Source organism: Urocitellus parryii, chromosome 7 (assembly GCF_045843805.1).
Source record: "Urocitellus parryii isolate mUroPar1 chromosome 7, mUroPar1.hap1, whole genome shotgun sequence".
Classification (NCBI taxonomy): domain Eukaryota; kingdom Metazoa; phylum Chordata; class Mammalia; order Rodentia; family Sciuridae; genus Urocitellus; species Urocitellus parryii.
In genome coordinates, this window is record NC_135537.1 from 150,612,846 (window position 1) to 150,626,586 (window position 13,741).

Here is a 13,741-nt window from a genome sequence, read left to right on the forward strand (position 1 = left end):
AGAAATTTCCTGATAGTTTGGAATCAATATGGAAACTCACCAGGCTCAGTTTTTAATAATATATTTAAGAGAGAGACTGTGAACCAACTACTGATTAGCCTCCTGCCCTTCCTAAAGCCTATTAGCCGATTAGTAGCAAACATCTACTAATGTCCTAGAGCTCTATTATAGTTATGTTTCAAGGGACTTGCAGAGGCTTTAGTGAAAATTTATTGGGGGGGAAAAAGCAGCAGCAGCAGTGTAGAAAAGGAAGGAAAAAAAATCATGCAAATTCCTTAGACTTAGTCCTCCAGACTTAAAGATGGAAAAGAATCAACTTTCACCTTTTCCTTTATTGCATCAACCTGCAAAGGAATTCAGAAGGTGCAGCTTAGAAAAAAATCAAATTCCATATCGAGCATAAAAAGGTAGAATCAGCAACAAAGGTTTAGGGGAGAAACAACTAATCACTAAAAAAGGTATGAGAAAAGTGAAAATAAAGGGCATACTGGAAGCAAAATTTAGAATCTTTTTTAACTTCAGAGCTTACTGCAGAAGAATTTATGCTAAAGTAAGTGTGAAAGAAAGCAGCTTAATCAGCTAGTAAAATTTACAGCACTTAGGTTAACAGCAGCTTAGAGCCAGGACTCAAAAGTTGGCATTACGCATAAGAAAAGAAACTATTCTCACCTATGACTAAGATTAGGCAACTTTTTTCTCTGTATAAAATGTTAATTCTTTAAAAATCTAAAAAATTTAACTGAACACAATGGCATCTAATTAGGTGCTATCCTACAGAAAAATTCAGTATACTATAGGTTGTTAATAGTGTTTTTCCCCATTTAATAAGGTAGGCAAAGAGATCAGAGGTAAAACTCTTGATTTTAAGCATGTGTTGCTTTGGCAAAATTGATTATTTTCAAATCTTTTCTTTTTGGCAGTACTAGGGATTGAACCCAGGGGGATCACACACATGCTAGGCATGTACTAGACTACTGAGCTATGTTCTCAACCCTTTTTTATTTTGAGACAGGCTGGCCTGTGGAATTTGAGATTCTCCTGTGTCAGCCTCCCCAGGAGCTAGGATTACACCCAGCCTATGATATTTTAAAATTAGGAGTTCAACTATACGAATTTTAATAAGAATATGAATGCACCTTCCTCAGAGGAAACAGGCACAGACATAAAGTCAGGAATCAATCAAATAAAAGGTAATCTTTAGTAATATTAATGGGCATCTAAGTTATAGGAATTCATTTTAATATGCTATTTTTTAAATTAGTGAATATTAAAACAAAATATAGAATACCATTTACCCTAAGAAATACACTGAAGGTAAACATTCTGACAAGTTTTTGGCTCCCTTTCTAGTCAATGTCATTTGTCAGCTATTAAAAACATTCCACAGAATATGAGTATTCATGATCAACTAAATGACTTAATACTAGACAAAACACTTTTGAAAAACCTGCACATACAATTTTACATATCCTCATGATAATTGGTTTTGAATACACTTAAGAGTCATTACCTTGGTCAAATATTCCTTCATGACCTGGATGAAATAGGGCATGGCAAAATCCATGATATTGTGCCTCCATGCAGTTTCCAGGACAACATCTGGCCTTAAAAGATCATAACAGGTAAAGAGACAAGCTCCAAAGCACTCTCTTTTTTCTTCCTGCAAAAACCACTGTAGGAGCTCTTCAGCCAACTCAGTATCTTTAGATTCAGAGGCATACTGCATTGCATCCTGTTCAGAGGAAACAATGAAGGTCCAACATCAAACCCAAACATAAGGAACTGGTAAACCAAGTAATACAACAGAAGCTTAAAAACTTAAGTCTGGGTTTGTAAGGGAAATAGAAAGAGCATAGGCTCAAAAATTTTTTGATTTTTTTTTTTAACAGAAATATGGCCTTAACAATAAGCCCCTCAAGTCAAGAAATGCACTAATATTAATTACCATCTCCTCAAGTGGGGGTATAAAGTCAAATCTCATATGCATAAAACTAATACTTTTACAGAATCACTTGTAATACACCATTTTAGGGTTGGATTAACAGCCCCACCCGCCAACTTTTTCAACCTTATAAAGGCTATCTTTCTTGCACAGCTCTACACTCTGCTTCCAACGATTGTTGCCTTTGAAGAGGTAAGCAGCAATTCTTCTGAACTCAATGAGTTCATGTTTTTCCAAACGCTGAGCAAGTGAAATATTGTCAAAGTTGTCATAAGCATCTATTGATGTTCGCAGAGCCTTTAAAAAAAAAAAAAGCCACACATGTCAAATCTATGTTCTGTTTTAGCTTAACATTCATGCCCCATACTTCTTTATCATGGAGACTATTAGATGGTAACATGTAATATGATGGCATAGATTCAAGCATCAAACTACAAACTTGTAATCTGTGAACAGAAATGAAGTCTCTTCAATTTAATTTTATAACAGATCCTCAAATGTACTGCAATTTTCTCCAGGGTTTCCAGTATCAAGACTAATTTGTTTATGCAGAAGGGAGAATATGTAATTTGGAAGAACTTATACTCCAGGGAAACTCCTGATACAACTCAATGTGGTATTCAGCTAGAGATGAGCATGGGCTCTGAGCCTCAAAGAAAATCATGCTAAAACTATGAGAAAGAAACTAGTTTAACCTTAACCCTATTGTATTTTATGTGAAATCCTTCACAGGAGAAAATTTATTAAAAGACATACTAGGGGTTGGGGTTGTGGCTCAGTAGTAGAGCGCTCGCCTAGAAAGTGCAAGACGCTGGGTTCGATCTTCAACACCACGTAAAAATAAATAAAGATGTTGTGTCCACCGAAAACTAAAAAATAAATATTAAAAAAATTCTCAATAAATAAATAAATAGGTGGATATTAAAACAAAATATAGAATACTATTTACCAACTATAACTAAAAAAATATTTTTAAAAAGACATACTAGTAAGTCATTAGGCAAGAAGAGCAATGAATACTTTAAAATTATTAATTACAAACACATTTTATTGGGTAATTAAGAGATCAGACTTTTTTGACACCTGTGATCTGGATGTTAGAGGTGAAGTAACCAAATCATTTTTTCTCCTGAATACATAAGATCCATCTAAACTAATTCTGAGAACTTGGCATTTAATTATCAGATTTATTAGTCCTGAAAACCTTATTAAATTCAGACCCTAGGCCTACTCATTGTTTACAATCCTAAAGAAAGAGGGTTTTCACTGTAGAATTTAACTGTGGAAGCTAATAATAACCTGAGTTTTGAGAGTATGTACAAGAATCAAAAGGTTTTACCTGATAATCTTCTTCTGTAATAAAGAGGTTGTTCAGTGATTCATTCACAGATTTGTTGTTGTGGTTCTGAACTGAACGCAAATATGGTTTCACTAGTGGTAGCTGTTTAACCTTTAAGGAAAAAAAGTCTGCTATAAAGGTAGCACACTGTTGAAGTCTAGGCATAACAGTTACCCAGATGTCTTAATTCCTGACTATGAAGTTTGGTTTAAAATTATTACCTTGCTGAAATAATTGACTGCACGAGTGTGATCCAACCGTGGAGACAGCACCATCAGCAAATCATTTAACAACAGAGGCTTGAATTCTAAGTAGAACTGTATTGCTCTGTAATATAGTTCCACATTGGCAACCTACAACAGGAAAAATGCTAAGCAACTCAGTGAAACCCTGTCTCTAAATAAAATACAAAATAGGGCTGGGGATGTGACTCAGTGGTTGAGTGTCCGAGTTCAATCCTGGTACCCCTCTGCCACCCCTCCACAACAGGAAAAATCCACATGTAAGTCAGAGTTCTTTCCTGAGGATCATTCTCTTTCTGAAGCCTTTACCCTCTGAAGAAGGTACACACCTTGGTAATGATATCTTTGAACTGCCCTTCTTTCCATGCATCTGTTGGATGATTCATCATGGTAATTATGGCATTGTCATATTCTTCATACTTGTCATACAAAAACACCAGTTCTGCCCATAAGTGAGCTTGTTCTGCAGCTCTTAGCACCTGCATAAGAAAAACTTAATTGCTTAAGATATTGGTCTCTCATTCTAGCCAATAGCCATAAATAAATAAATAAATAAATAAATGTATTTTAAAGTACTAGTTTTGGCTATACAATTGCCTCGGTGAAGGCTGGTTACCTTAGGAATGTTCACTCTGGACCAAAATAGCTCCAGATGCTCTCTCATTTTCTGTGGCTTAAATTTAGAATACAGAATAGCTAATTCAGTAAACATGCCCATGTGGGCTCGCTCAAGTCCCAATGCTGCTTCCAACATGGTTATCAGTTCTTCAAAATATCCACGATCCTAAACAAGAGAAACATACAATTAAAGATAAGGTCTGTGGCAAAGGGTCTCAATTCATATTTAAAAACTCATGTAATCCCAATGACTAGGGAGGCTTGAGGCAGGATCACAAGTTCAAGGCCACCTTCAGCAATTTAGTGAGGCTCTACGCAACTTAGGGAGACCCTGTCTCAAAAAAAAAAAAAAAATCAAAAAAGGCTGGGGATGTGGCTCAGTCATTAAGTGCCTCTGGGTTCAATCCCTAGGCACTCACTCTCCATCCTCAAATCTTGTTCATTACCTGATAGTAGTTGATAAGTTCTTCTAATTCATCTGCATGTACTACAATATGAAGCCCACACATCTGAGCAAGACGGAACTCTTTCCCATCTACACAAGCAAAGCAGACCTAGAAACAACAGTTATGTAATGTGAATTCAAATGTAAACATGGCTAGTTATTTCAACTAATCAGTATAAAGAGCATTTTCAAATAATATCTTAACTCTTCAAACTTATATTTAGATTACCTCTTTCCATGTTCGTGTACTATTAGCTTTTCTAGCTCCATCAACAGCTGCCTGATATTCACCCAAGTGAACGAGGGTAGATGCCAAGCGTCCAAAATTAGAAACATTATTGTACAACAATTTAGCAGCATCATACATTTTCTCATCGTAACAACGGTCACCAACCTGAGGTGGGGAGATAATCAATTTTCAGTACATTAGGAGCCTTATATCAATCCTCTTTCCAAATTCACATCTTAATACTGAACAGCAATTTGTTATCCTGTAAGATTTTTCCATGGCATTCTTCAGCTATGATTTGTTTCCTCTAGTAAGCTAATAAAGTTGTTCAACTATTTAGTTTTACACTGTTTAAAAAAAAAATCTCATCCGGAAACCCACTTGCTGGATATGAGCATTATTTGGCCCATTGATGAACTCTTCTAACTCTGCAAGGCGGTTTGTTTTAGCCAGTGCAAATATCAATTCTGTCTCCACATAGGATTCCCGAGCTTTCTTACGGGCCATCTGCAAGTACTTCACCAGTTCTTCCCAGTTTCCTAAGTACACAAAGAAAAAAAAAAAAAAGTTCATACACTAACATCCTTGCTTATCTTTTTGACCAAATAAATGAAAACTATTATTAATTTCCTTTTCAAGGAAACAGAAATGATTAAATCTAAATTGTGTATTATATCTAAAACTGCAAAAATTCTATTACAACTTCTATATTATCACTGACCAAATGAACAGCTAAATTCCCCTTTCTCTTAGTTATAAAACTAGAGCTTCTGAAGATTTTGAAACAAAATTAATCTTCCCCATGGGTCTTTTTTTTTTTTTATATATATACCAGGGATTGAATCCAGGGGTGCTTACACACTAAGCTATATCCCCAGCCTTTTTAAATATTTTATTTTGAGACAGGTTCTCATTAAGTTGCTTAGGGCCTCACTAAGTTGCTGAAACTGGTTTTAAACTTGTGATCCCCTCCTGCTTTACTGGGATTACAGGGGTGCACCACCATGCCCAGAACCCTGTGGGTGTTTTAAGTTCATCTCTAATGGGATGGAGGGCTAAAAACTTTCACAAGTAACCAAGCATACCCAGCTCCTACACAATTAAAAATAGACAAGTATCTTTTAATGCTTAGTTTAATCATTTTCTGAGATCATTTCTTATCAAATGCATAAAGATAGTAAGTCATACCACTAGTATTGGCTGCCTGAACAACTTCCATGTAGGATGAAGGATCATCTGCTTTGATATAAGAATCAATGGCTTCTTTCACCATTCCTTTCTGCAACTGGGCTTTTGCAAGTTGACTCCAGACCGCAGGTTCATTGCAGCGTTCAGCAAACTCATATGCGCGATCCAAGTTTCCAATATGTTCAATCAATACCTAGGTTACCATTTTTGAATTATGGTTAGCTGGATGTTATCCAAAACAATTACATTTAAACTGTCAGCATTTTGATGTTCTTCTATTGTCACAGCAACCAAAGCCCACCCTCATAGAACAATGCATACTTTGAATCAAGAAAAGGTAACTTGAAGATTGCAATCTGAAAAGTTACCTGCACTGCTGAAGTGTTGACATCAAACTTCCGGAAAATGGCAAATGCTTCTTCAAAGAGCTCATTACTGATGGCAATATTGGCAATATCTGGGGCATCATAATTATCCAGGCGGTTAATATACTCCATAACACGTGTACGGTCAGCCTTAATTGCAGTAAGAATAAGGAGGTTTTGAAGATTCCTTTAGTGGAAAAAAAAAAGAGAGATTTAACCCAGATTACATAAAAAGCCTATCCGTCATTGAGAATAATTTCAGTAGCTCTACAAGGGTTTTTGTCTCAGAATGCAGGGTGTGAAGGGTGAGACTATCAGGAGAATGATAATTCAGGCAACTTTCTCTCATCTGTTTTAAGTTCCTTCCCACAATGGACAGGGTGTAAATAAACTAAAAGAAATAGCCAGTGGAACCCTGGCTATATTATAGGCACATACCTGTGTTCACTGAATACAGAGTTATCAAGGACAATTTTCTCCAGCAGCTCAATGAGTTCATTAGGAAGGTCTGCAGTCATGAAAGCCTTGACAGTTACTGATACTTCTTCAGGGTCCTGAGTCTCAGATAAGGCTGTCTGTACAACCTATAAAGAATATACAGAAATTAGATACTAAAAATCAGGGTGGACTTTAAAAATATTATCTAATAAGAATAAATTGGGGAGGTTAGGTTGAGCTCAGCAGTACAGTGCCTGCCTAGTATGTGCAAGGCACTGGGTTCAAACCTCAGCACCACATGTAAATAAAAAAAAAGGTGTTGTGTCCCACTATAACCAAAACAAAATATTGAAAAGAGAATAAACTGAATAAATTGGCCTCTAACCAGAAAAAGTAAAATAGAAAGAATTAAGGAAAAATACCTTTAAATTCACCATGGATCTTTCTAAACAAACCTACATGAATGATATATAATTCTACTTTGCTGAGGCGGGGGGAATAACCCTAATTTTATAATTTCTACCTTTTGCCTGATTAAATCATTATCTACACTAACACTCATCATTATCACTTTAATGCTTACACATAATTTAACTACCAAGATGTTGAATTATAAAGTAACTAATTCCTCTATTTCTAGCTAACTGCAAGTACCTAGATACTGCAATGAGTATTTTTTTTTTTCCATGAAGGTTTCTTTCTACCTGGGAAGTTCCTTACAAATGGTCCTAGGGAAGTAATAAAAAATTAACAGCCTCTATTCTTTTTCAAAATATTATATTTATACTTCTATCAGAAGAATTTATGACACATTATAATAACCTTCAATATTGGGGCATTAAAAATGTTTTGAATTTTATAATAGAGCTCCATTTGCTCTTCAATGATTATTAGTGAGATTTAACATCTACTCAATGGGACTCAGAGTTTCTATTATCAATCCTAACCTGTGCTAACCTATCATTGTCTTGAATGCTTTCAATACATTTGGTAACTTTTCAGATATTAATGTTTATTATTTTCATTTTAACTACAATGAATTGAGTTTTACATAATTAAATCTTATCTCTGGAGATTTATTTCTCTTAACATATATAATATTATATGTTTATGTCAATTTATAGATATTTATATGTAGCAGAACTTAAATTTTCTTTCTTTTTTTCTTTAGTTATAGTACTGGGGAGTAAACTCAAAGCATTCTACCATTGAAGTACATCCCCAGTCCTTTTTTTAATCTTTATTTTGAGACATGATCTCACTGACTTGTTGAGGTTGATCTCAAATTTGCACTTGTCCTTCCTCAGCCTCCTGAATCACTGTGATTATAGGCACATGCCCTGTATCCAGTTCAATTTTCTTTTATTTTCATTGCCTTCTCTCACAGTTAAATATGACCCACCTGCGATATTTGAATATATGATGAGGAAAAAGATTTTATACAAAGTTTAAAAATGAAATCAACCACATCTATCAATTTTACCTGATCAATTAGGGGTCTCCTGTAAGGATTGCTTTCCAGCAGCACACTACCCCACAATTCTGGATCCTTTCGACGTACCAGGTAGCGGGAAAGACTTTTGAAGAGGGAATTCTCGTTGCAAACCTAAATGAGATAGGAAAGATTAATTTCAATGTTAAGATTTTTTATAGAATAAACTTGATTTTAAAAGTTATTTCTAATTATTTAAACCCAGTTTTATTGTTGTGTAGGAAAAGAAATCTACTTTTTCACATAATCTTGAATAAATCACACCCAAATTTTTCCTATAGAAATTCCACCAGTAGAAAGAACAGAACAAACAGTTATAATTTCTGGCAGCTTTACTGTTGGATTCTATTCTACCAGTCTGTCTGTGCAGACACCAGTACTGTACTTTTACATAGGCTTTCTAAGATGCTCTAGGGGTAATCACCTTTAATACTTTCTCTACAGTTGTTTTATTAGCTATTCTTATGTGCTTATTTTTCCAAGTATAAATGTACATATTTCTTACCTCTAATCACTGAAAGATTCTAAGTACATATACCTACAGCCAGAACTTAGTTTCTAATACCATTCCCCATTAAAAGAGATGAGGGTTTCCTTGAGAAAGGGTTAATTCCAGGACTGGGAAAGGTACTACATGAGCCTGGTGTATAATATGTCATAAATTAAGGATATGGGGCTGGAGATGTGGCTCAAGCAGTAGCGCACGGGGCCCTGGGTTCGATCCTCAGCACCACATACAAATAAAAAAAAAATAATAAAGATGTTGTGTCCACCAAAAACTAAAAAAAAATAATAAATTAAATTAAGGATGTGCTCAAAGAACAAGGAGACCACAACACAAAGATTAACAAAGAAGACAGATTAAAGAGGTTTCCATTGGCCAAAACAGGGACAATCTGAGCATCAACATAAATATCATTAATGGATTATAACCCACTGAAGAAAACAGGAAATCTATGAGTCCATGAATAAAAAAAGATCAATATAAATATGAAGAAAATGCTAGAATTCAAATCTACATTTTGCAAATCAACACATTAAGAGTGAGTTAAGCAAGAATCAACAATAAACTGGGAGGAGAGGGGAGCAATGGGATATTTGCACAGTCTCAAGTGTCTACTCACAAAGCTGCAAGATAAAAAAAACAACAGACATGATACAACTTAATGAAAATGAATATCATAAAGGGGACAAATGGACAGCATGTGCTTTTGGATGCAACAGCATGAGAAAGACCAAACTTCACTTAAGCAGCATTGTGGATGGAAATGCATAATCTCAATTTAATCACAAGAAATCATAGAAACTCAGAGAGAAATATATTCTACTTTTAAAAAACGACTTTATGTTTACATAAACATACAGAATAGGCAAATAAGAGACTAAATGTGGTTTGGTGGCTTTCAGGGGTTGGGGGGTGAAGGGAGAAATATGGAAAAGCTGATTACTAAATACAGAATCTCTTTTTGAGAGATAAAAAGGTAGAATTAGATAAAAATAATGATTAAAAAACATTTCTGAATGTACTAGAAGCTACTTACTGTTCACTTTAAAAATCAATCAATTTTTAAAAGTTTACAGTTAGAAAAAAAGATTATTGTTTTTACAAATATGACAACTAAATGCAATATGTGATCCTAACTCTAGGGAAAAACTGTGATAACAGGCACTATCAGTCAATTGACAAAACTGAAATAAAACAGATTTTTTTCAAAGTGTCCTATAAATGTCATATTGACTAGCTAGTATCTACAAGGTGGTGAAAGAGATTATCCTTATTCTTAGGAAATATAATCAAAAGAGTACAAGGCCATGATGCATACAACTTATTCTCATATTGTTAAAGAAATTATGTGTGTGTATACATATATTGTGTTATGAGTGTATTAAAACATGAATGATAAAGCTAGCACAGTTAAAATATCAAAAAGCCAAACAAATAAAGGGCATATAAACTTAACTATTTTAGGCACTTTCAGGTTCAGCACAATTTCCAAATGAAGTTTGAATAGAAACTGTCTCCCAAGAATGTTTCTGTATTACTTAAAATTCCTCCAAAAACTCTCCAAATTTGCTAGCGTGATATTATATAGCAGATTAAAAGAATGCAGCCTTCTCTGCACACATTCAGCTGACCATACTCACATTAATAAGTTCCAAATCACACTGACCACGCTCGTAAGCAACACAAGCCAGATGTGGATCTCTCTTCTCACAATACTTTCCAACAACACGACTATCATAATAGGGATTTTCACGAAGAAATCTCTCTGGGTTATTATTACTATCGATGTAGATTTTGGCTAATGCATTGTGAGTGGCAGGCTCCTCACAGCCCTCATGAATTCTGGCCTCAAGCCAAGGCAGAAGCAGTTTCAATCTAGTGAAAACAAAACAAAACCACACATACTATAATATAAACAGCACACTCTTGACATGCTGACTATAAGTATCTTGAACTACAGTGTACTTTTATATACATTATTTTAAATTCTAAACAAATCTATTACAAATTGAGGAATTAAGACTAAAGAAATGGTTGAGCTGTCCAAGACTGCACAAAAAGGTATATAAAACTGTTTTTCACTCTCCTAAATCTATCAGCTATGAGATACACCTACATCTGGATATAAGACAGATTATAGATAGACAGATCATACTTTTCTTTGTATTATACGTAATTATCTATAGACTTTGAAAAAAAAAAGTATGGGGGTGAGATGGGGATTTGTAGGGGGAGGCCAGATTATCTGAAGTTCTTTCCAATTTTAACACAATTAATATATAACATTACCTAGAGCCAAAGTGGGTAGTACCCTAAATACATACTAGGAATAAAATCTGGTAGATTTAGAATCTCAGGGTTTAATAGTTATAGCAGTCACATGTTCATTCCAGCCAAGGGTCATGGTTTCACTAAGCTACACCTTATGTTTCAATAGTCCTGCTTAAATATTAAAAGGAGCCACAGAAAAAACATTGTTCCATTACTTTGGCTATCAAATTCATGTAGTTATAATGAACATAACCACTAGGGTAAAGGCACATAATTATTCTATTAATAAAGGCAAAAATCACTGGGTGCAGTGGTGCATACCTATAATCCCAGTGACTTGGGAGGCTGAAGCAGGAAGAACCCAAGTTCAAAGCCAGCCTCAGCAACTTAGTGAGGCTCTAAGCAATTTAGCGAGACCCGGTCTCAATATAAAAAATAAAAAAGGGTTAGGGATGTGGTTCAGTAGTTAAGCACCCCTGGGTTCAATCCCTGGTACCAAAAAATAAAAAATTTTGTAATTCATATTATTATAGGAAGGTATTATGTATTAATTATCAATTTAAACCCAGAATGGCATGGGGAAATCTTTTTATAATTGAAATCGTCTTATAGTTGGAAAAAAGACCACATTGGGGCTAGGGTTGTTGCTCAGTGGTAGAGTTCTTGCCTAGCATGTGTCAGGCACTGGATTCGATCCTCAGTACCACATAAAAACATATAAATAAAATAAAGGTATTGTGTTCATGTACAACTATAAAAAAATATTAAAACACAAAACACCACACTGTATCAGTAAAGAATGTTATTAATATTAGTATTATATCTACCTAAAGTTATTAATACATTGGTATTATATCTACCTAAAAGGATGCTTAGTACATAGTTTAACATTAAACACGCACATACGATCAAATGATATAGCTGGATCCCAGCACCATAAAAAAACGGAAGTGATCAACTAATCTAACAGATTTTCTATATGACAACTATAGCTAGCTTATCTTTAAATTAAATTAAATATCTCTAAGGATTTATCCTCCATGTGTTGTTGAGTAGTTATGAAGCAACAGACCAACTACATTTCTAATACCACACTATAAACACTACTCATTTATCTCAGTTACAAAGGATAAAATTGGTACTATACCTGTTTCTTTTCTCAACTTCAGCAACGAGCTCATCAGTAGAGAACTGACCTCTCACAACAAGAATCAAGTTTTTAATAACGTCTTCAGAGCAATCAACATCAAGTAATCCTCCAATAACCACAGGAAGTCGACTTGGATTAACCTACGATTAAAAAAAAGTCATCATGTTAATAAGCAAATTGAAAATGAGTTAAAAAAATTAAAACCCATCTCCCCTTTTTAAGCTTAGTTTTTAAAATCAGTAATAACCTATGAATTTAATTTCACAATTAAACAGAGGAATTCAGGAAGAAGTCCAGCTTAAAAAAGACTTTATGATTTAATAAGTACTGGAAGCACTTTTTCTATTCTGTTGACCTAGTTAATTAGCTCCTTAAGTATTGCTCCAAATGATAAGTACAGAAAAGTTAATGCCAAAGAATGACAACAGAAGACTGTCTAATAAAAAGGCTCCAAATATATCAAACTACCTTTGTCTTACTAGAGTTAGGTAAAGTTTCTAATGTCTATATTTAAGATGGTTTGAAAACTTATGTTTGGAGTTTAGATCCTCTATGGTGACACCTAGCCATAGAGGAATGTATGTAAATTTAAATTTAAAAAGGCATGCATATATAAAATTTGATCAAAAATTGCATTTTAAGTAAAGAAAAGATTCTACTGAGAAAACATGTTGAGAACTACTTTAGCAGACGTTCTTATGGGTCCCAAAGTTTCAAAAGTATGATTTCCAGACTAAAAGAAAATCTACTTTAAGATTATACCTTTAAATTATCTAAGTATTACTTACCTTCTGTACATATATCTCTATATACTTTTGAAGATTATTTCTATATAAATACAGCACCAAGTCATGGACAAAGTCAAATCGATCACACACAATGATAAGTGGTAACTGATCTGTTAGTTTTGCTTCCTGAAAAAAAAACAAACAAAAAGAAACTTAAAATTTCTTTCTTTCTTTTTAGTTTTAGTCCTGGGGTCAAACCCAGGGCCTCGCGCATGCTAGGCGAGTGCCCTACCACTGAGCTAAGCATAAATTTTCTTGTATGAGGTTACAAATCTATGTAAATGTGAGAATCTGATCTATACTGATGGAAAAGGCTCACACAAACTTTGCTTTTCTGTTGAAGGAGGAAATGTCCCAATAGCTGAGTGTGCATGTCCCAGTTTCAATAAATTTTTATTAAGCAACAGATTCACACAGGAAAATACCGGGTCCTTTCCACACATATGCTTCTATCAAAATAATAATAATAATAACAACAAAAACAAAAAATTAAAATTTGTGAACCATCAGTGGAACTCAGTTTATAAAAGTCATCACACTGGGACTTTTATTAATGGCAATTAACAATTAAACTGAATTTGGTGGCAGATTTCATCACTAAAGTCACACTGTCAGAAACAAAAACAAAAACGGCATAAATAGCTCACATTTGTTTCAGTGATTTATTTTTCTACCCCTCCCAAACCCCAAGCTATATAGCCAGCCTCTAATACTATTATAATAAAGCCA

General features: G+C 34.4%; 1 protein-coding gene across 2 annotated transcripts in view; it reads right to left on the minus strand.

The window, feature by feature from the left end:
• Positions 1–13,741, minus strand: part of Cltc (clathrin heavy chain) — a 65,415-nt gene that overhangs the window by 5,806 nt on the left and 45,868 nt on the right. The window contains exons 15-31 of one of the 2 annotated variants that reach the window (XM_026398083.2): positions 13,013–13,138; positions 12,222–12,364; positions 10,444–10,678; positions 8,290–8,412; positions 6,807–6,952; positions 6,372–6,555; positions 6,004–6,196; positions 5,197–5,354; positions 4,816–4,980; positions 4,588–4,695; positions 4,140–4,307; positions 3,853–4,002; positions 3,503–3,634; positions 3,282–3,392; positions 2,069–2,239; positions 1,511–1,732; positions 324–344 (exon numbers count right to left, since the gene is read on the minus strand). In XM_026398083.2, coding sequence (XP_026253868.1) covers positions 324–344; positions 1,511–1,732; positions 2,069–2,239; positions 3,282–3,392; positions 3,503–3,634; positions 3,853–4,002; positions 4,140–4,307; positions 4,588–4,695; positions 4,816–4,980; positions 5,197–5,354; positions 6,004–6,196; positions 6,372–6,555; positions 6,807–6,952; positions 8,290–8,412; positions 10,444–10,678; positions 12,222–12,364; positions 13,013–13,138 — 2,556 coding nt within the window. The remainder of the gene's footprint in view (positions 1–323; positions 345–1,510; positions 1,733–2,068; positions 2,240–3,281; positions 3,393–3,502; positions 3,635–3,852; positions 4,003–4,139; positions 4,308–4,587; positions 4,696–4,815; positions 4,981–5,196; positions 5,355–6,003; positions 6,197–6,371; positions 6,556–6,806; positions 6,953–8,289; positions 8,413–10,443; positions 10,679–12,221; positions 12,365–13,012; positions 13,139–13,741) is intronic. The other variant, XM_026398084.2, reaches the window with a different exon arrangement.